The sequence below is a fragment of the Lathyrus oleraceus genome, chromosome 1 (genome assembly GCF_024323335.1).
Source record: "Lathyrus oleraceus cultivar Zhongwan6 chromosome 1, CAAS_Psat_ZW6_1.0, whole genome shotgun sequence".
NCBI lineage: Eukaryota > Viridiplantae > Streptophyta > Magnoliopsida > Fabales > Fabaceae > Lathyrus > Lathyrus oleraceus.
Window position 1 is genome coordinate 299,702,206 of NC_066579.1, and position 24,080 is coordinate 299,726,285.

Below are 24,080 nucleotides of genomic sequence, written 5' to 3' on the forward strand. Positions count from 1 at the left end.
AAAACAGCTTTTAACTCAAAAATCGTTAATGAAATTAAAATAATTAAAATAAAATCTGACCCAGAAACAAATAAACTGTTATACGATATGTGTCTGAAAATATATTTTGAAAATAATTTAAAATTTTCACATTAGATAGTATATAGAGTATTTTAAGAAATGCTCTAAAAGTTTGAAGGAACAAAGTATATTGTTTATGGAATGCTAGTGCTTCCAGCTGTCTATATCATTTTCAAGTATTATAAAACAACGCTGCTTTTTTTTTCCTCGAGTTGTGCAAAAGAATCATATCAAAATTCAATCATGAATTCTTTAACTATAATATATTATCCTTGTGTTGCACATGCCACTTTTATAAAATGATATTTATTATTTTCCAAATCGATTTTGTATAGATACATTAAATTAAATTTTAATATCGTATTAGAATTTATTGATGTAAATCGATTATTGTTAATTTCTACGTATCAATACCAAAAGAAGGTTGAATATAAGGGAGTGTATTAAGAAAATTATAATTCTCACATGAATTAGACATTGGTTTTAAAAAAAAATTATAAAAAAAAATTATATAGAGTGATGTTCATCATCTTATAATATGATATTTTATGACGATGAGTTAGGTCACACTTTAATATATTATTTGAGTCTGTCAATCGAACATTGGACCGGCATCGTTTAAATCCAAACATCATATCCAAAAGAGTGATGGGGTGTATTAGAAAAATTGAAAACTCACGGTGGTTGAAGATAGCATTGAAATAGTTTATATAGAGTGACACCCCTCATTTTACAAGTCAGTTTTGTAAATATGAGTTAGATCAAACTCTAATATGGTATGAGAGTCTATCTATCGGACCATGGACCATCCATCGTTAATATTCATGCACCAAACCCAAAAGAGTGATGGGTGTGAGATGGTGTATTAGAAAGATCACAACTCTCACATTGTTTTAGACATGGAATTTGAAAAGAGTTTATATAGAATGTGACACCCTTCATCTTACAAACCAATTTTATAAGGATGAATTAGGTCAAATTCTAATAAAATCATTTGTTCTCTTCCAATGAAGTAAAAATCTTGTAAATAAGTTGGGACAAATACAAAAGAATTGCAACATTTTTATAAAAAAATAATTTAGTTAACGCAAAAAAAAAGATCACAGCAAAACAATATCAAAAGATGTCAATATCACAATATCAAAAGATGTCAATATCGATATTGTTATTCATTGTTTTTATGATAAAACAATCACAAACATTTGTACATATCAAAATCGAAAAAACTTTGACTGAAACATAATTTGAGGACTACTCTTATTTAAAACATTGCTGAGATAATAGGTCAGCCATTAAGCTCCTCACACAATTCCTTAATACATGACAGATGCAAATGGAGGGCAATGCTTGGTGTGTCTAATCTAATTGAGATTAAGTAGTCCTTAGTTTGATATTTTGGTGGATGTTAGTGTGTTTAGTCTAAAATCTACTAATAGATGTTCAGATTTTAAGAAATGTTTATTAGGTTTAATCTTGTAACTAGACCTATGTTAATTACGTGTATTATTACAAGTATTGAAATGCCTAGTGTAATAGTAATAAAAATAATAACCATTTCCTCTTAATAAAAGTTTCCTCACATTGATATAAACATTTATAGTAAATGAAGAATGCAACAAATGAATAATAACATATTCCTTAAATTTGGTCCTTATTGTGCGGCAAATGGAATAGTATTTGCCATGAGTACCACATTTTGAATAATACACTTAAAATAAATTATTTACATTCTTCAACATTAATTAAATATTAAAATTAAGATAATTATTAATATATTTCCACATGTTATGGGACAAATGAATAATATATATACTTACATAAATTAGTTCCACTCTTCAATATTAACTAAATTTCACAATACAAAATTATTATTATATTCCCACACTTGTTATGCGACAAATAAAATAACAATTTTTATAAGTTACTTTTTTTAAACAGAAAAATTCTTCCAATGAAAACACTTGTTGATGGAAAAATGGAATCCAGGATAAACTCCAACAAAACAAGTAGAATTATATATTAATCATGAGATTAACACAAACTACTCCACTTATTCATTAATTAAACCATAACTAAACCTAAAGCATGTTAATAATTTCACCACCTGCAACAGATATTACAGAAGCAGCATCAACAAACACAACAGAATAAGCATCAGTTACAGTCAAAACCAAACGTGCTCCACCTTCTTCGGAACCAAACTCTTTCCGTCCAAGATAACCACAATCACCAGTACTATCCAAGCAAAACCCAATCCTATAAACACCTCCAGAACCATGTTTCGCTATCAAAAACTTTCCGCCGATAGTTTCAACACCGTGATAGTTTCCAGGACCGCCAATACCAACACAGTTCAGTTGAGTGGTGTTATCAACGAACAGCAACCATTTAGATGATGCAGCACAGTTAGGTTTCTCGGTGAACTCGATATCAAGATCAGTACCAGTTAGGATGTTACCAGTGGTGCTTTCTGGGATGGTGAATTTGACTGGTATGCCTAGTATAGCGTTGTTTTGTAGGACGGTTAGGGGACATTCGGAATCGGAGATTTCGTTTAGGGTTAGTCCTCCGGTGCTAGGGTTATGAGTTGCTGGGAAAATGAAGTATTGGTTGCCATGGATAAGGGGTTTGCCGTTAGTGTCTATAACTTGAGATGGAGCAGCGTTGTTTGAGGGAATATTGGTGATGAAAGTGAAGAGGAGGAAGGAAAGTGTGAGAGAGAAAAGGGAATTCATGGTTATGTGTTTTGGTGCTTTCATTACCTTTGATGGATCTGTTATATATAGTGGTAAAGATGACCAAGCTTCCATTATTTAATTGCTCTAATTATTAACCTATGCTTACTTTTAATTTTTTACCCATATTGATTGTATAAATATAAAATTTATTGACATGTTTTTTTATTTATATTTTGAGTAGAATAATTTTGAATTAGTTTAACATTCAAATATTCATTTTTATTTTAAATTTAACTTATTTTAAAATAAAATAAATACAATCTAAATTTATTTGTATTTTTAATAACATTTTAAATGTACTTTTGCAACAAAAAAAAAATTGTTAACATTTATAAATTAATATTTTTATGAAAAGTCCTTGAAATGAAAAGGCAGAAGAAAAAAAGAAGGTGGGTGGGCCCATACCAAAAATGCCTCCCGCGCAATTAAAAAGAAAGAGAGAGATCCTATCTAATTTTGGCTGAAATGACAAAACAACCCTCAATACTCCTATAATTTAATTTCTCATCCAAACAAAACACTACTCCTAGTATGATTATTTCTTTTGATACTAGCACGTCACGTGCAATATGATTTAAACTCACGTGACCAAATATTTCGAAATTGCCTTTGAATGCAAAGTTTACCAACAATAATGTTCCTAGGTGTCCTTTATAGTACTAGTTCCTGACCAGCCATGTGATGAGATTAAAATTGTTGAAACATACAGTGTTATGGGCCATATCCAGCTGCCCACATCATTAATCTAATTTCAGCAAACAACTACTTCTTTTTTTTTTTTAGAATTGTGGAAAAAGATTCGATAATGATTTTTTAATAGTACTCATTTCTTTTATAAATGTCACTTTCTTATCAAAAAATTGTTTGTTTTTAATTGTCACTTGCAAAGTTTAAGATAGTATTAATTGCAATTTTGTTAAAATTACCCCTAGATAATGATTACAGAGAGAAAAAAAGTAAAGTGAATATAATAAATAATTAAGACTATTATAGGTAAAAGAAGAATTATTGTTTGAAAAGTAACAATAATGATTAGCTTCCTTGTTATGGGTAAAAAGTCAAAAAATGATACTTAAAAAGAAACGGAGGGAGTATTATAGTATAAGAGATTAATTACTGTACACTGTCAGTCTAAAAAGTTTTACACCGTCGGTTCATCACCATCATCCGTTTGTATTACTTTATAGATTTTTAAAATAAAAGTTAAATTTCTTTTAATATCCAACGTCTATAATTAAGTGATAGCGTAAAACTCTTTTATACTGACAGTGTATTTCAATTAATCTCATTATATAATTAATTAAAATTTTATTTTTATGAAACTCGTGCTACACGTGCATGCCACTCTTTCATAAAATAAAATTTTCATTGTTTAAAATACCACAAAACTCTTCAAAATATTATATGATTTGTGGACGGTGGCATGTTGTCTTTCAAAATAGATATAGTTTCCATGTGAAATGAGAATAGATACTTCTATTCTTTTAAGAACTGCCTTTGCCTTGAACGGTTGTGTTAATTTTAAATTAATAAAAATAAGAGTTCATGGATTTTACTTCTATGGGAAAGATGAAGAGTAAATTTACCATGGATTTTACTTCTGTGAGAAGAGGAAGAACAAATTTAGCATGTTTTCCCATGTAAATTTGTTTTTGAAATGCATTCTAAGGCAGAAAAACGTAGGAAAAAAAATAATGTTACTCTTGGATGGAGTCTTAAAACTGTGATTGTGGCATGGAGTGAATGTAAGTGAATGTAAATAAACAAGAACATGTTAAGAAATAATTCATATTTAACGGTAGTTTTAGTTAAGCTTAATCATTTTCCATACCTAACATTATTGTTTTATATATATATATATATATATATATATATATATATATATATATATATATATATATATATATATATATATATATATATTGAGTATGTGTAATCATTTGTTGTAACCGTTTTGTAAAAGTAGTGGAAGTTTGTTATTCTTTTTTTTCTTTTATCTTTATCTTCTTCACCTTGTGCACCAACAATTCATATCTAGAGCTCCGGTTCAAATCCACAAGGAAACACGAGTGAACAGTGAGACATGTGATTGATTTCGTTTCTTGAATCCATGTTGAATTTTTTTATCGGAATCGTAATAGAATCACATTTCTTGATTCAGTGGGATTGAGAAACATTAGTTATTTGTGAGATCTGAGTGAATTGCACAAGTTTGAAGATGAACGAAAAATGCAACAGATGTACGGAGGAATGATCAACGTGATCTGAGGAACAAGGATCAAAAGGCGTTGTTCTACATCCATCAGTGTGTGGATGTGAACGTGTTTGAGAAAATCACTAATTCGGCGACGACGAAGGCTGGGTGGGACACAGTGGGTACGGTGTTACGACAGTGATGCATCAGTCAAATAAGGTGAAGCTGCAGTCTCTACATAAGTAATATGAGAATCCCAACATTAAGAACAACAAGAAGGTACTTGACTACATCTCTAGAGTGATTCTGATCATAAATAAGATGAAATCGTGTGGAAAAACTCTCTCTGATGAAAGGATAACTGAAAAAGTTACTTAGATCTCTTACTTCTTAGTTTGATTACATTGTGGTAGCAATTGACATTCTAAGGATCTTAGCATCATTAGAATTGAAGAGTTGTAAATCAGTCTAGAGGCACAAGAGTTGCGTCTGACTGAGAGAAACTCTGAAATTGAGGAAGAGCGATAGACTTTGAAAGCAACTTCTGGTAAGAAATATCAAAGCAGACTTGGTCAGAAGCCAGAAAAATATCTAATGGTGTTCAGAAGTCAAAAACCTCAACTTCTGAAAGGCATAAGAGTGCTTAGAAGGGGAATATGAAGTATGACAAGAGAAAAAGTTCAGTGCTACTGTTGAAAGAAGTTTGGCCACTTCGCTGTTGATTGTTGGTCAAACAAGGAAAGGAAGTCAGGAGAAGCAAACGTAGCCAGAGGAGATTCTGATGATGAATCTGTGCTATTGATGGATTTTTGAATATGATGATACGTATTTGGAAGACTAGTGGTATATGGACACTAACTGCTTAAATCACCTTGGTGAAAATAAGAAATGCCTGGTTGACTTTTACTCTAGAAAGAGGATAAAGATCAGATGTGCTAATGATAAATATCTCAATGCTGAAGGTATGGGAAATGTCAGAGTAATTATGAATAATGGTAAAACAACATTGATTCAGAATGTGTGGTATGTTCCTAGCATGAAAAGCAATCTGATGGGTGTAGGTCAATTAATTGAGCAAGGTGATTCAGTTACCATGAAGGACAATCTTTTGAAGTTGTATGACTATAATCAAAAGTTGATTATGAAGTCAGAACAGGGAAGGAATAGAACATTCAAAGTGAATGTTAATGCTGCAGATTCTAAATGCCTTAGTGCAACAAGTGTCGTGAAGGAAAGTGAGTTGTGGCACAAAAAATTTGGTCATCTGAACTTCAGAAGCTTAGGGCATCTGAATTCAAAGAAGTCGGTACATGGAATTCTTGCAATTAAGAATCTAGAGAAGTCATGCAATGTATGCATGAGAGGGAAGCAACCAAGACTTCAATTTGCATCTGAAATGCCTCCAAGAGCAAAACATGCTCTAGGTGTAGTGTATTCTGATGTGTGTTGACCATTTCCAGTACATTCACTTGGAGGGAATAAATACTTTGTTTCATTTGTTGATTAGTTCACAATGATGACATGGGTATCCCTTATAAAGTTCAAACACGAAGTGTTTGCTGAATTTAAGAAATTCAGAATCAAGGTTGAGAATCAGAATGGTCAAAAGCTGAAAATTCTCAGATATGATGGTGAAGGTCAGTATAACTCTACAAAGTTCAAAAAAATTGTGAGGAGAATGGAATTGAGCATGAGGTAATTGCTCCATATACTCCTCAACACAACGGTCTTGCTGAAAGAAGAAACCGAACTTTGTTTGATATGACAAGGAGCATGTTGAAGGAGAAAATGTTGTCTCACACCTTATGGGGAGAAGTTGTTGCAACTGCAATATATGTGCTCAACATGTGTCCAACCAAGAAGTTAAAGAAAATTATTCCTTTAAAGAAGTGGACTGGAGATAAGAAAAGTGTGATCCATCTGAAGGTGTTTGGTTCTATTTTTAATAATTTAAATAGATCCTAAAAACAACTATATTGTACCAATTAATTGGGACACCCCTATTTCTATTAAATAATTTTTTCAATTAAATAAATATTTGATTATAACAATAATAATGAATTATTTCTAGAAATTCTAATTATTATAACAACTACTAAAAATCAAATTATCTAATGATTATTAATAATCTAAATTTTATTTTCTCCGCTCTCAAACTCAATATTTCCCATAATTATTAAATTACTAAAATATCCCCAAATTTTCCAAAACACCAAAATAATTTGAATAAATTTAAATACAATAAATATCAAACACATCAACACTTTAATAATTAAATAAAATTATTTATCTAAATTTGGGGTGTTACAACATTCCCCCACTTAAAAAGATTTCCGTCCTAAAAAATTGCTCTACACAATAGTTTTAGATAAACTATACTATCCAAATTTCTAGCTCACCCACCACGTAACCTCTTTGGTCCAAAGAAAGAATAGTCCCCTCAGTTTGACCATATTTCTGCGAATGATAAACATAGATCAACTTAACTTAGTCCTTAATGCTTCCTACAAGCTCTCTCAAAGCTTGGACGTAAATCTCATACCTCTGGCATAAACAATACTCGATGAAATACCATGCAATTTCACCATCCCACTGATATAGATTTATGATATCTTGAGCAACAGAAAATTGATCTTAATCGGGATAAAGTGAGCGGACTTAGTCAGTCTATCTACAACCACCCAAATCGCATAATTTCCCTTAGGAGTATTCGGCAACCCTGTAACAAAGTCCATTGAGATATGGTCCTACTTCCATTAAGGAATATCAAACGGTTGCATCAGTCTACATGTTTTCTGATGCTTATTCTTCAACTTCTAGCAAGTCAAATAAGTGTAAACAAACTTCGCAATGTATCTCTTCGTTCCTGGCCACCTAAAACGTCTTCTTAAGATCTTGGTACATTTTAGTAGCCCTAGGATAGATACTTAAACTGCTTCTAGGACTTACCTCTAAAATCATTCTCTCAAGCTTCGACACATCAGATATAGAAACTTTATTTCACAACCTCAAGATTTCATTCCTATCAATTTTAATGTCGTTAGCTTCGCTTTAGTTAACTGATACTGAACGATTCAACAAGCCAACATCTAACTTACGACTCTCTCTATAATCTCTTTAAGAAGACCATTTAGTCAACTTCAACATACTCAATCTCATACTATTAGTAGTTAGCTCGCACACTAGCTCAAGTCTCTAAATTAATCGATCAAATCCAACTCTCCAACCATCAATGCTAACGTGTGTAAGGATTTCCGACTCAAAATATATGCTATAACATTGGTTTACCGGAATGGTAATTCAAATCAACATCATAGTCCTTCAAAAATTCTAACCATATCAGATATCTTAAACTCCCATGATTACTAAACACTTTGAACCTTGACCATATAACTAGTGCCTACATATCTTCAGCATAAACACTACAATCGGCCACTCCAAATCACGAGTAGGATAATTCCTCACATGAACCTTTAATTGTCCTAAAGCATAATTAATCAGTGCATTATGTCGCAACCTGAAAAATACAGTGTGCGAAAAAACAACCGGCGAAAGAAAAAAGACAGGAGAGTCGCCACCGTGCGTTATTCATCCCAAAGGAGGGAAAGGAAACGCTCGAAGTAAACCTGAAAAAAGGAAAGGACAAGACGGGGTCATCGCAACCAAATCTTGGGTTCGGGAGTCGGTTATGCGAAGGGAAGGTATTAGCACCCCTACGCATCCGTAGTACTCTACGGGATCCACTTTTGTGGTTTTTGTCTAAAGGGTGTGGGTTTAGCTAATGTATTATTTACTAAAAAAAGGGGTTAGAAGGAAATGACTCGCGCGGATGTCGCATCCACTGCATACGTATCTCATCTGAATATGAGAATCAGAGTCTTCGTAGCTCGGCTGACCTATGGGTTAAGGGTTAGTGTGCTCGCTAAGACATCGCGTCTTATGCCTACGTATCTCATCTGGAATGAGAATCAGAGCAAGCCGTAGTTCGGCTAACTACGGGGTTATGGATTGGGTTTTGGACGAACAACGTTACTACGCAATCTACCGGATGCTCGACCTTTGGAGACTTACTCGCCTGTAGTAGAAGGAGTAAACGTGTTGCTTTGGGTTTTAGGGTTTGTTTGCGTCGTTGGAACGTGCATGCAAAAAGGAAGTCCTAGGCGAAGGAACAGTGCTACCTTAATTGGCACGCAGAGGGGAGACTATCCGAAGCCTCGTGTCCCACGGGGGAACAATCACACCATACAAAACATGTATCTTAGAGTAAAATGCCACCAAGGGGCTCAAACATTGCCTCCTATCGAGGACTTCCAGCTAGGAAAGCGTTAAATTACGAGAAGGGGAAACATTACCACACGGATGAAAATCCGAAGCTACAGCAGTTAAAGAAAGCAAGAAACCCAGAGATCTCTCCAGCTAACTGGAGAGCTTGATTGAAATTGAGTTGTACCCGTGAGGTTTACAAGTTGAGTTCCCTTCAGGGTTTGGAGGTTGCTCTGAACTCTGTTGGGTCTTCTCTCACTATCTTTTTCCTCAGGGTTTTGTTCCAAGGAAACCTCAGAGTATTTTGCTTCTCTCCCTTCTTTCTCCAGTGACTCTCCCAGTGTAACTCCAAGTCTAACTCCAAGTGTAATTCCAAGTGTCTGTTTTCCTCTACTGAAACTTCAGTATTTATAGACTAATTTCGTGGGTAATGGTACCTTACCATATTTCGTATTCTACTCAAGTACACCGTACCTTACGATGTTCTATAATTCACTTAAGGGCACCGTACCTTACGGTATTCCTTAGTTACTCTATCTCTCATCAATCCGTCCTTTGTGTGTGACCCTGTAGGTTTTCGTGACGTTGACAATTATATTAAATCACGCATTTAACATAATAAACAGTGAGCGGTATCTAGCAACACATCACTGCTACCCAAGACACGAAAATGTCATGTGATCTGACAAAACCTTTTGTGATAATACTCATGTGTATACTTACCCTATTGCCCTTATGTCTATATTGAAGACAAGGCATAGACCGTGTCATCCTTGAACAGTTCAATATTGGGCCCATAGACATTTATCTTGTTATGCAGGATGGGCAAATTCCATCTAGGTCACTCATGTCCCTCAGCATGCTTCGTGGAGTACCCATCAACTGTCTTTATGGTTATCCAGTTACAGACAACGTTGGATCAGCAATAAAGCACTTGACTCTACATCTATGATCCATAGTGGTTTCAGGTCGAAGAGTGGAATACACTATTATCACCATGAGAATAACTTATGACACTTTGCATAACTTTCTATATAGTATTCTCATAGTGGGTCAATCCTGTATAAATATTACTCCTAATATTCATACCTATGTTTAAGACTTGATAACTCTTTATCCATGATCCATGAGATGTGATCATCAGTCTACAAACATAATAGTCTTAATGCTTTAATGTTATCCCACTTCACACTAAAGCTCGACTACGGATACTTTAAGAATAGTGTCCTTATGTTTAATGTGTTCTCATGATTAAGTCACACTTAATACATTAAACGGACTATCTATTCCAGGGACTTTATTAATCAACCATAATAAAGAAAATGCCTTTTATTATTAATAAATAATTCGATACAAGTACCAAAAAGTATTGGCCTCTAGGGCTTACACCAACAATAATGCTAGACCATAGATGAGCAATACAAAGGTAGCCACTGTAAGACCCCAATTTTGGCCCTAAGATCCCTCATGGCCCATATCATCTCATATCATGGCCTCAAGGATCATTGCATACCCTAGCTGTCCTCTTAGTGGGTGGGTTACCTTGTGAGTGTGGTTCTTGATCACCAAGCATGTATTGCATTTGTATATCATTGCTTTTCATATGTTCACTAACCAAATGTACAAAAATATTGTCATTTAACCTTGTTACTTGCAGATGAAGCTAGCCAGGTCAATACAGTCAAATCAGGCCTTGAGCAATTGATGGTGACCATTCTTGAAGAATTTGGACACCATGATCATTCATTAAGAGTTCATATAACTTGTGATATCATCTGGAATCAAGATATCATGTGAAAGAGGCCTGAAATTCATCAGAACATGGCCCAGTCAACCAAAAGTCAACAAAAGTCAACTGCGGTCAACTGTGCATTTAATCAGTTATTTGATGATTGGAAATGGTTGAAAATGTCTCATTCATGTCCATATAAACTTCATTTGGCATTTCAAAGATCAAGGTTGAAGGAATTGAAGTCAGACAGACAGTTTCCCAAAATGGCAAATGGACCTGTAATCTCAGCTGCCCAAAATGGAAAGTTTTTGACCTCAAAAACAGAAGTCCAAGGAAGCTTCAAATGAAAAATTGTTCAACATGACAGATGTAGATCTTGTTCTTACCTTTCCAAAAAGTCCAAGAACTCAAAAATCCAATGTGTGGTTTGCAAGATATGATCAGATGAATTTCAGAAAAGACCCGTAATCGGGAGGGCATAACTCCCACATGGTTTATCCAAATTGCAAGTTCTTTATATGCACAAACTCCATTTGATGTGTACTTCGAGGTTGCATAATTGGATTTTTTGGAAAAGGCTCCACGCAAAATGCCATTTTTGAAGTGAATCAATTTAAGGAGAGGGGCAAAATGGTCCACATTTGAAAATATTGGGAATTTGCAAATGAGGCCAATACCAACAGCTCCCAAATGATATTTTGGACTTTTTTCAAGTGTTAATTTTCTGCAGAATGTGTTTCTAAAAAAAAAAAGAGCTTAATTCCAAATTTCACACATAAACCATTTTACTCTAAACATCCATTTTCCACTAATTGAGATTAAGATTGGATTAAAGGTTACATATATATTACTAATCCATAACAGAATCATGGCCCTAATCACAATTCACAATCCCAATTTCACAGATCCAAGAGCAAAAATCACAATTCTCTCAAAAAAACTCACAATTTTTCTTCTTCACATTTTTGATAATTCATCAATAATCTTTCTCTCTTTCTGCAATTTTCTGTTGGAATCATGATTTGCAGGTGAATTTACGTTTCTGTTCCAGCTAGTTGTGGCAAGAATCATCAAGAAATCGCCGCCGCCAACACCTGCTCAATCCCATAACAGTTGACGAAAGCGGTTAATTCGAAGGTGCTGGAGCTCAATAAACCATTCCATTCGCTTGCTGCACTAATGCTCTACATCTGTTTCGCGTTTTTGAGCTGGAAATCACGCCGAATCCATCACTGTGCATCAAGAAAGGTTGGATTTCGACCATCACCTTTCGTCAAATTGAGTTAGGGATGTTGTAGATTGTAGCTCGTAGATTGTATAACAGCTTTTGGATTGTAATTTCGTTGCGATTTGAGCGAGTTATCGTCAATTTAAGTTTCGATGCGTTTCCTCCTTGCTTTCGATTCGTGCTGTATGTTAATCTATAGAGGAAATCGCATCCATATCCTTGCTCGCGATCAAGAGCCGGTCCGATCGGTACATTATTCATGCGTTTCCGTTACCATTTGCTCGAAACCGTTATTCGCCGGTGATGAACACACCGGCTGCGCGAGGAAGAAGATGAACCTGGAATTCTCCAGTTTTGTTTCGCCAGAACCAATTACGCGTTGCCACGTCAGCTAAACTAAACGCAGTGTTTTGGCTTCAGTATTGTTAAGTACGGTTGTGCCATTGACATCATAATTAATTAAATAAATGCGTTTTAATTCTAAATAATTACTAAATAAATATTTTAAAACTTAAAAAATTCATATAATATTCAAAAATAATCCAAAAAATACCACACTTTTTTTGTTAATCGTAATTTTTTCCCTACTATTTTATAAAAATGAAAAACAAATATGTGCTTGGGGAATTCTTAGATTAGCCATAGAATGTTATTAATGTGTATTATTTCCATACACATTACCATTTTAATTCTATAATTCACATACTCCATCCAAATTAAGTGAAATTTGAGATACTAATTCTTGACATCCTTCTGGATTTTTTGACATAGGTTTCATAATTTTTGAGCTTATGGTTTATTATATATGAATTATTGAATTTGAGTATGAAATAATGTGACATCAAGTGATAGGCTGAGTTTCTCTAATTATTTACCATGCTTCCCTCTGGCCAATGGCCTTGAATTTTTGCATGAAGCTTGTTTGACATGTCAACATCCCCTGTGATTTTTTGTGGATTTTTGCAATCCATTTTCGTTTTGATTCATATTTTTTCTTGCTGCCTAGCATGTTAGAGTTCCATAGGTGTAACCTTTAGCATTTATGTTGCCATATCCTCATAATTAATCCAATGGACATGAAAATTGATAGCATAGTTCCTGACACATTAATGTAGCTTTTGGCTTTGGTCCTACTAATTTACCATGAACCATTACTGTTTACCATTAGATAGAAGTTGATGCATATTTGTAGGCTTCATTTGATGTTGTTTTTGCATGCTTGATATGTTTAATTAATTCCCATTAATCTACTAGTCCAAATGACTTGAAAATTAACATATGGCTTGCTGAATGTCTTCTGGTTAGAACATAATTTTTGTGGATTTTTGCAATCAATTTTCAAATTGATTCGTATTTTTTCTTGCTGCCTAGCATGTTAGAATTCCATTGGTGTAACCTTTAGCATTTATATTGCCATATCCTCATAATTAATCCAATGGACATGAAACTTTGTAGGATAGTTCTTAACATGTTAAGGTAGCTTTTGGCTTTGGTCCCATGAATTTTGAATGTAACAATTGCTGTTTGCCATTAGATGGAAGTTGATGCATAATTTTTGACTTCACTTGATGTTGTTTTTGCATGCTGTACCATGTTTAATTAATTCCCATTGATCTACCAGTCCAAATGACTTGAAATTTAATATGTGGCTTGTTGAATGCCTTCTGGTTAGGATAGAATTTTTGTGGATTTTTTGGATCCTTTTTGACATGTGGTTGGATATGATCTTGCTGGTTGTTTGTATGAGACTCAACTTTGCTTCATTTGCCTTCTAGGTTGCATAATTTAAAATGTGTATATAGTTTGGATATGGGACCAATTGGGATCCCTTTGTCATTGATATTACTTGAATTTAATCATGAATTGGCTGCTGTTTTAGGATTTTTCCATCTTTTTGACCCTAGGCTAGTCCTAGTGGTCATGGTACTTACCTTTGAGTGTGATTATGCCTTTTCAGGTTAAAGATAATGATTAAGGAGATTTGCTCCACATTTTGGACTTGTTTCACTTGACTTATGCACTAACCCAATTTGTTTTGTAGGGTGTTTGGTTCATGTGAGCCTTGTGCTATGCATATTATTGTATGATTGAACATTGTTAATTGAACATTATGCTATTATCTGTTTATGAATGGGATGCTGATGTTATTGGATTGTTTCCAGGTACCCTTTAGCCGCTCAGTTCTCTTAAGAACTTGCTTTGCTTTGCTTAAATAGCAACTTGCATTGAGGTATAAAACCTTCTTCTTCATGTAGTCTGGAGACCCGGTCTGTTATTTGACCGGGCAAATTGTCTGAAGTCCTCCTTAAGAGGCATTGATTGTGTATGTTTATATTTGTCCCAAGCAGGAAAAGTCCTCATTCGAGGCAATTGGTGGAAGGTAGGGATAAGCAATCTATCCCCCACTATTCAGTGAGTCTTCTCCTTGCTCCCATTACATGGTTGTAGCATCGAGATCCCAACCCAAGATCTATCGAGTCCAATTGGGGAAAGAGTTCCATCTTTCTGAACTCCCCCACATTCTTATATTTACATGCTCTCTCGGACATGAGATAGAAGCAATGAGGCACACCCCTCATACCCTTTCATCTGCTTCACCTGAGCCCCTCAATGGCCAGGTTAAGAGCGACACTTACCTATTACAGTGGACTTTCATAGTCAAACCCTTTTGCTTGAGCCTCATGAATGGTTATAGCGTGTGCTACTTGAATTTATGTGATTGATTACTTGATTCATTTATACATGATTACTTGATTGCCATGGTGCATTTACTATCATTGATTGCCATTGTGCATTTTACCTTTGATTGCCATTAGTGCATGTTCATGTCATTTGTCCTTGTGACATTGTTTGCTCACCCATTGAGGAACCAGTTATAAGTCCCTGTAAGGTGGCATCTGTTCCCATGACATGGAAGGGGTAGAGTGTAAGACCTCATTGGTCACTCATACCCATTGCCTAGTGCATTTAGTTGTTGTATGTGAGGATTCATTGTAAGTCCCTGTGATGTGGCATTTGTATTCCTAGGATCATACTGTGGAGGTTAACATAAGTCCAGATGGATTGGCAGTTGACTTCCCTGTTTTGTTTCTGTTTTATTCTGATGGAGATTAGTGTAAGTCCATAGAGTGGCTTCTGATATCCTTGCTTGTTTTAGGAGACAGGTATAAGACCATTGAGTGGCATCCAGTATCCGCTTTTATTTACCTTCATCTGTTACCATGTTTATTGCTCATTTGTAGCCTATTCCTAAGGACGCACTTGAGTCATCTTCTATATGACTTCAAGAGGCGGACCCTTCTAAGAAGTTTTACATTCCACCATTATCCATTCATCCCATTATGTCCTACCTTTTCACACATGTTTTAAAACCTGAGATAAGTGTTGTGCAAACATTCTCACTCTTTCCAAATTAGAAACTTGGACCTTAAGTCCACGATTTTCCAAGCTTCATTTTTGTAAATACTTCATTTTGAATTGACTTTAATCATACTTTGACCTTTTTGTAAATAATCCAAATAACTTCACCCATTCAAATGATTTTGTGGCTTTGTCCATGTTTGTTAAGTTTTCATACATTAGCTATAGGTTTGATTTACCCTAGTTGGTTGATATTAATCTCACCTATTTGTCCTTAGTAGATGAATTGTAAGTCTTCCTTGCTTATTATAGGGTTAACCCCTCTCTAGCAAGTTGAAGCTTTTCTCACATGGTGGACTAGTTGTTATAAAAGGTTGAGTTTTCTCCCGTGGGTAACGTAAGACCTTTAAGCTTGTGTTTTAAAATTGAATCCACTAATTTTTGGAAGTTTTTAGCCGAACTACGGCGTTTTGATCCTTACCTTTGATGGAAGGTACGTAGGCAATGGTTATCCATCCAAACACAAAAATAACTAATTTGTACATTCTTTCCTCATCATCCCAATCATGTTTGCACATTACTTATGTCATGACAAATAATAATTTTCAAACAACAAAGTGTGAAAAGGGCTCCCTAGGAGTACCTAGGACGCATTGGGTGCCTAACACCTTCCCATTGCGTAATTTACCCCTTACCCCGATCTCTGATCTTTTATTGGTTTTCTACGTGTAAAACTTCTTAGGTTTTTGTTCGCTTTTTAACCAATCCTTAGGATAAATAAAAGTGCGGTGGCGACTCTATGTTCATTGTATACATTGCTTATGATTTAATTAATAGATCATATAGTAACGAATACACCGCTACAGAAAAGTGGCGACTCTGCTGGGGACACTTATCCTGGTGGTATTGCCAACTTTTCACCTTTGTGTGGTATATTATTACTTGTTATTTGACATATTTTTGTACAATTTGGGATAACTGTATTGATTGTAATGTTTGAATTGCTTGATATACAAATGTTGTTTGCTTTGGTGATCTGTGAGATGAGTTCTACACCCGAACTCGAGTGCACCTTAGGATAGGAGAATGGCATAGTCTTGTTGACTGGTGTGGAGTAGTCCTTAGCCAGTTGACTTGCGAGTCCATTCACTTGGTGGAGGTCATGTTGGATTAATAATGTCACACAAGTTATTTGTGGTTAGGCATTATTCTTTCAATCATGTGCCTTAGAAGCCAAGGACCTTAGTTTACCAAACCCATCTTGGCCTATTTTTAGGACGTAGTGCGGAGGTCGTTCAGATGTAAGTTCTGATGCGATTGTCACGCGATACTACACTCATAAGAGTTTCTCTTGAGAATATTCTTGGAATACGAGTATTCGTTCCTCCGATAATATTCGAAAGATGGAACGATGATTATGGGAACCTCTGATAGAACATGTCTGGCAGGTTTAAACCCTAGTACACTCCCTTTGGGTGGTTCTTAACCAAGACTCCATGCTCGTGACTCTCAGCAAACCCGTGATTCGTGGTTGAGTCGTTCAAGCATCGTTAATATCAATGGATCCCGGATCAGGTGTAAAACCTAAAATCCATCAAAGCGGCTGGTTGATATTAAGGATGTTTGAACCGGTTCAGGTACCGTTAATATCAATGGAACTTGGGTGTCGATAAGGTGCAAACCTAAATCCACCAAAATGGATGATTGATATTAGGGATACATCGAGCTTTCCCATGACCTTTGTTTGGTGTGCTTTGCTTGATCCTTGAGTGTGATTGTTGCATTCATACATTCATGCATTCATCTACATTTCATGTCATCAAAAAAGAAAAAGAGAAAATTTTCAAGGAACTTAAAGGGTTTATTTGCAAAATTTTCAGACATGGAAAGACCAAAGAGGCATACGAAGAAGTACAGTTTCCGACAGCCTGATGTAAAGGAGTTAAGGAATCTGACATCTTATGTACTAGATCCCCTGGGTTTCAAGGCTCGATATGGGAAGCTTCTGCCGCTGCTGACTACTCAGGTGGATGAGGGATTGATGAATACCCTTGCTCAGTTCTATGATCCGCTGTATCACTGCTTCTTATTTCCGGACTTCCAGCTGTTGCCTACTTTGGAAGAGTACTCTCACCTTATTGGGATCCCGATTCTGGATCAGGTGCCGTTCAGTGGCCTAGAGAGTATTCCATCTGCTCGTGAGATTGCTAGTCTATTGCATATAGATGAAGCTTTGATCAAAGCCAATCTGATTACCAAAGGTGGGATTAAGGGTTTCTCTTCAGAGTTCCTTGTCGCTCAAGCTACCTTCTATGGAGAAGCCAGGAGTGAGGATGCCTTTGAGGCTCTGTTTGTATTACTCATCTATGGATTAGTGCTATTTCCCAACTTTGACAAGTTCGTGGACGTGAATGCTATTAGGATCTTCTCAGTTCTTAATCCGGTTCCGACTTTGTTGGGCGATGCCTATTTCTCTCTGCACCTGAGGAATATGAAGGGTAGTGGAGTTATTGTCTGCTGTCTACCTTTGCTGTACAAGTGGTTTATTTCGCACTTGCCGCAGACCATTGCTTTTAAGGAGAACAAGGGATGTCTACGGTGGTCTCAGAGACTCATGTCCCTCACCAATGATGATATCTCTTGGTACGATCGTGTATATGATACTGTGCAGATTATTGATTCTTGTGGTGAATTCCCGAATGTGCCTCTTCTCGGTACATGTGGTGGGATCAGCTACAACCCTACACTTGCACGTCGTCAGCTTGGGTTCCCCCTAAAGGATAAACCTCATAACATTCTGTTAGAAGGTGTATTCTTTCAGGAGGGTAAAGATCCCCAAGGCTTGAAAGCCAGATTCGTCCGCGCTTGGCGCAATATCCGAAAGAAGAGTAGGAATGAATTGGGTCCGAAGAATTGCATTGCTTTGGAGCCTTATACTTCCTGGGTCAGACAGCGAGTCGCTGAATACCTGATGCCTTACGACTACCCGAGACCTACACCTTTGGATGTGGCTGGGCCTTCAACCCTCCCTATCCAACGTGTAGAGGAGTTGAGAGAAGAAGACCTTTCACGTGCTTGGATCCGTGAAAGAGAAGAATTGCTGCAACAGATTAAGGAAAAGGATGCTCTGATTGAGTTTCTTGAGCATCAGGTGATCGACGATCCGAATGATGCATGGACTTCTTTACTTCCTCAGTCTTCCAAATTCTGGAAGAGGAAGTATGATCAGCTTGCCAAGGCAAAGGCGGATATGGAAGCAGCTTATGAGAGAGAGATTAAGAAGTTGTGTGCCTCTCGTCTTCCAGCATCCAGAGCTCCTAGGGATCCATAGGATGTTGTTTTCCTTTTCTCCTTGTAATTAAATCAAAATGCTGTACTTCTTTGTCAAATATATTGAATGAGATATTTTCCATGTGAATTCAAAATGCTTTAAATATTCAAAATACTGCAAACAATACCCTAAGGGTTCCTTGAAAATAAAACAAAGCATCTGCACAAGCATGTCATGCATCATTTTGCATAAGCAGGTACCTTGTTTCTGGTCTCCCTGATTCTAACCTTGTGATCTTCATTTATTTTGAAGACAAGCTGACTCACCGGTATTATACCCGAGCCAATTCTGCAAGAGTAATGGATCAGCTAGAGCAAGAGAACAGAGAACTGAGAGATGAAGTCGCCAGACTTGGCGCTCTGATGGAGCAACTTCTTGCCGCCCAGAATCAGCCTGCTCAACCGCCTGCAACTCCCGTCCAGGGGACTGTGATCTCAGAGGTTGCTACTTCTGTTGTGCCTGCTGCCAATGTTCAGTATATGCCCAATGTCATGCCAGCCGGGTACCCGTGGGGTATGCCTCCAGGTTTCATGCCTGACATCCCTGCTCCAACCTTCGTTCATATGCCGGCATCTAGCCCGGTCATTACTGCTGCTCCTCCTGTAGTGCATACCTTGCCAAGGGCAGAAGAAACCATTTATCATTCCGAGCCATCTGAAGGCCCGGACGTTAATGAAAAAATGGATGCTATGAATGACCAATTCCTTGAGCTGAGGAAGGAATTGAAGACCCTCCGTGGTAAAGACCTATTCGGCAAGTCTGCTGCCGAGCTCTGCCTAGTTCCAGGTGTCAAAATACCCATCAAATTCAAAGTTCCTGACTTTGAGAAGTACAAAGGGAATACCTGTCCGCTTGCTCACCTGGTCATGTACGCCAGGAAGATGTCAACTCAGACTGACAACGATCAGCTTTTGATCCACTACTTTCAGGACAGTCTGTCCGGTGCTGCGCTTCGGTGGTATATGAACCTGAACAGTGCCAACATCCAATCCTTCAATGACCTTGGCGAGGCTTTCGTCAAGCAATACAAATACAACGTCGATATGGCGCCTGACAGAGATCAACTCAGGTCTATGTCGCAGAAGGATAAAGAAACTTTCAAGGAGTACGCCCAGAGGTGGCGAGAGCTTGCAGCGCAAATCACTCCACCGCTCGAGGAGAAAGAAATGACTAAGATTTTCCTTAAAACTCTTAGCTCATTTTATTATGAGCGAATGGTGGCTAGTGCTCCCTCAGACTTCACTGAAATGGTGAATATGGGGATGAGACTTGAAGAGGGTGTCCGTGAAGGACGTTTGGCCAAAGATGAAGGCTCTTCTAGCAAGAGGTATGGCTCTTTTGCTAAGAAGAAAGATGGGGAAGCACATGCTGTGCAGTCCCATAACTCGAGGAAACCTCCGGTTCAGAGGAAACCAGCACGCCGTGCGGGGCATCAGCATCAGGTGGCCCATATTGCTCCAGTCTTCAAAGACAACTCTCAGCAATATCAACCTCAGCAACAATATCAGCAACCTCAATATCAGCAACCGCAACGCCCACAGCAACAGGCTTACCAGCCTCGTGGGAGCACAACAAATCAAGCCAATTTGAGTTATGACCGGAAAAAGATCAGCTTCGATCCTATCCCCATGTCATACGCAGAGCTTTATCCCTCCTTGTTGGAGAGAAAATTGGTTACTCCCAGGGATCCTCCTGCTATTCCTGCAAATCCACAATGGTGGTACAAACCAGACCAACATTGTATATATCATTCCGGAGCTCCGGGCCATAACATAGAAAACTGTTATCCACTCAAGACAAAGGTTCAAGACCTGATGAGATGTGGAATTTTGAGCTTCGAAGATTCGGGCCCAAATGTTACCAAGAACCCATTGCCTTCGCATGGGAAATCTGTAAATATGGTCCAGGGATGCCCTGGGAAATACAAGGTCAAGTATGTTAGTCATATTAGACAATCGTTGGTGGAGTTACATCGCCTGCTGTGCCAGTATAGCCATATGGTACATGATCATGATAAGTGCCGTATCTGTTCGGTGAACCGTTTGGGTTGTAATCAGGTGCGAAGAGAGCTTCAAGAGCTACTAGACGAAGGAACCATTGAGATTCTCCAGAATCGCAATGTCGACGAGGACGAACCTGAAGTTAATGTTATATCTCCAGTGTTCAGGTTACCAGAGCCTGTTGTTATTCGATATGATAGCAGCAAGCCGAAGACTTCTCCTTCGCTCGTGATTAAGCCTGCAGGCCCTGTGCCATATTCATCTGATAGAGCTGTGCCGTTCAGGTACAACCCAGTTGCCGTGCAAGATGGGGTAGAAGTGCCTTTGCCTTCAACTGCTGTGACTAATATCGCCGATGTGAGCGGGTTGACCCGGAGTGGTCGTGTGTTCTCTGCGCCTGCTAAGGCCCCTGTTGCTTCTGAATCTTCTGAGCGTCCAGTTGGGACCGCTGTCAATAGCCAGAATCCGACACTTGATGTTGCCAGACCCTCCATACAAAAAACTCCTACTTCCGCAGTTGGCCCGAGTGGCAGTTCGAATGAAGAATCTGATGAGATGCTGAGGCTCATCAAGAAAAGCGAGTATAACGTTGTAGACCAGCTTCTACACACGCCATCCAAAATCTCCATACTATCCTTGCTGTTGCATTCAGAACCCCATAGGGAGGCTCTGCAGAAGGTATTGGATCTGGCGTACGTTGATCACGACGTCACTATCGAACAGTTTGACAGTATCGTTGCAAACATCACTGCTTGCAACACCTTGAGTTTCAGTGACGCGGATCTCCCTGAGGAGGGAAGAGACCACAACATGGCTCTACACATATCTCTGAATTGCAAATCTGATGCTATGTCCAACGTGCTGGTGGACACAGGATCATCTCTTAATGTGTTGCCTAAATCCACACTCTCTCGATTGTCATATCAAGGTCCTCCTATGAGGCAGAGTGGGGTAGTTGTAAAGGCTTTTGATGGGTCGCGCAAGACCGTAATTGGGGAAGTTGATCTCCCTATCAAAATAGGCCCAAGTGATTTCCAGGTTACCTTCCAGGTAATGGATATCCACCCATCATATAGCTGTCTCCTTGGCAGACCATGGATTCACGAGGCTGGCGCCGTGACATCCACCCTACACCAGAAGCTGAAGTTTGTCAAGAATAAGAAACTGGTTGTGGTAGGGGGAGAAAAGGCTCTCCTGGTTAGCCACCTGTCTTCCTTCTCATATATCGATGCAGAGGATGAAGTTGGAACTCCTTTCCAAGCTTTATCTATTGATGAACCTATAGAGAGGAAGTCTCCTTCATTCGCTTCCTACCGTGATGCAAAACTGGCCATTGAATGTGGTGCAGTCGCTGGTTTAGGGAAGGTGATTGAGCTAGAAGACAACAAATCCCGGGCTGGCATTGGCTATGGTTCTGGGGCATATAACGAGCACGGTCTGTTCACGAGTGGAGGATTCATCCATGATGATCAGTCTGTAGAAGAGGAAGCTGCTGCTATCATTGGAGAAGATGCAGAGGATATGAGCAATTTCGTTATTCCTGGTGGTGTCTGCCACAATTGGGTCGCTGTGGATGTTCCTACAGTTATCCATAGATCAGAGTAATAATGCTCACTTTGTTTAAAACCCTTCTCCCATGCCAAAAGGAGAAGTGATGACATGTTTGGCTCATATATACAATGATATTTTCATTCAATTAATGCATTGTCAAATATTTGTTTTTCCATTTGTTTTCACTTTTTGCCTTTTCATGAAGTCAGTGATCACAAAAAACCCGTAAAAACAAGAATAAAAGCAACCTTTTCATCTGCATAATGGTTTGCTTGTTTAAATGCTAAAAGCTTTTCATTAACCAAAATCATTATGCAGGTTGATTCTAAAACCCATTGAACATAATGATCCAATGCCATCTCCCAACTTTGAATCCCCTGTATTCGAGGCAGAGGAAGATGATGTTGAAGGAATTCCTGATGAGATTACCCGTCTCCTTGAGCACGAAGAGAAGATCATTCAGCCGCATCTTGAAGACCTGGAAACAGTCAACTTGGGGTCTGAGGATTGTGTTCGTATGGTGAAGATCGGGGCACTTCTTGAAGAGTCTGTCAAGAAGGATTTGATTGAATTGCTACGAGAATATTCAGATATCTTCGCTTGGTCATATGAAGACATGCCGGGTTTAGATACAGATATTGTGCAACATTTCCTGCCCTTGAAACCTGAGTGCGTGCCTGTGAAGCAGAAGCTCAGAAGAACTCATCCAGATATGGCAGTGAAAATCAAAGAGGAAGTTCAGAAGCAAATTGATGCGGGGTTTCTGGTGACTTCCACATATCCTCAATGGGTGGCCAATATTGTGCCTGTTCCTAAGAAGGACGGAAAAGTCCGTATGTGCGTTGATTACAGAGATTTGAATAAAGCTAGCCCTAAAGATGATTTTCCTCTACCACACATTGATATGTTGGTAGATAATACAGCTAAATTCAAAGTCTTTTCCTTTATGGACGGATTTTCCGGATATAATCAAATTAAGATGGCACCAGAGGATATGGAGAAGACAACATTCATCACACCTTGGGGAACATTCTGTTATCGAGTGATGCCCTTCGGTTTGAAGAACGCCGGAGCCACGTATCAACGAGCTATGACTACCTTGTTTCACGATATGATGCACAAGGAGATAGAGGTCTATGTTGATGATATGATTGCTAAGTCCCGAACGGAGGTTGAGCATGTTGAGCATTTGTTGAAGCTTTTTCAGCGTTTGAGGAAGTTTAGACTCCGCCTGAATCCGAACAAATGTACATTTGGGGTCCGTTCCGGCAAACTGTTGGGTTTTGTGGTAAGTGAAAGAGGTATTGAAGTTGATCCTGCCAAGGTCAAAGCAATACAAGAGATGCCTGCGCCCAAAACTGAGAAGCAAGTCCGAGGTTTTCTTGGCCGCTTGAACTATATTTCCAGATTTATATCCCACATGACTGCCACATGTGCGCCGATATTCAAGCTCCTCCGGAAAGATCAGTCCCTTGATTGGACCGAAGATTGCCAGAAAGCTTTCAACAGTATCAAAGAATATCTGTCCGAACCTCCGATCTTGTCTCCGCCTGTGGAAGGAAGACCTCTGATTATGTATCTGACAGTTCTTGAAGACTCAATGGGTTGTGTACTCGGTCAACA

The 24,080-nt window shown here is 37.9% G+C and overlaps 2 protein-coding genes across 2 annotated transcripts; one reads left to right on the forward strand and one right to left on the reverse strand.

Moving 5' to 3' along the window:
• Nucleotides 1–2,048: 2,048 nt before the first annotated feature.
• Nucleotides 2,049–2,831, reverse strand: LOC127131510 (kunitz-type trypsin inhibitor-like 2 protein). Its single transcript, XM_051060430.1, has one exon. It carries the CDS (start codon nt 2,817–2,819, stop codon nt 2,139–2,141), a length of 681 nt encoding a protein of 226 aa, XP_050916387.1. The 5' UTR covers nt 2,820–2,831; the 3' UTR covers nt 2,049–2,138.
• An 11,336-nt stretch (nt 2,832–14,167) lies between these two features.
• LOC127131518 (uncharacterized) lies at nt 14,168–18,923 on the forward strand. Its single transcript, XM_051060435.1, has 2 exons — nt 14,168–14,445; nt 17,456–18,923. Exon 2 carries the CDS (start codon nt 17,458–17,460, stop codon nt 18,904–18,906), a length of 1,449 nt encoding a protein of 482 aa, XP_050916392.1. The 5' UTR covers nt 14,168–14,445; nt 17,456–17,457; the 3' UTR covers nt 18,907–18,923.
• Nucleotides 18,924–24,080: the final 5,157 nt, after the last annotated feature.

Excerpts from the sequence above, each read along its gene's own strand:
- LOC127131518 (XM_051060435.1), top strand. The coding sequence starts at position 17,458 with ATGGAAAGACCAAAGAGGCATACGAAGAAGTACAGTTTCCGACAGCCT.
- LOC127131510 (XM_051060430.1), bottom strand. The coding sequence starts at position 2,819 with ATGAAAGCACCAAAACACATAACCATGAATTCCCTTTTCTCTCTCACA.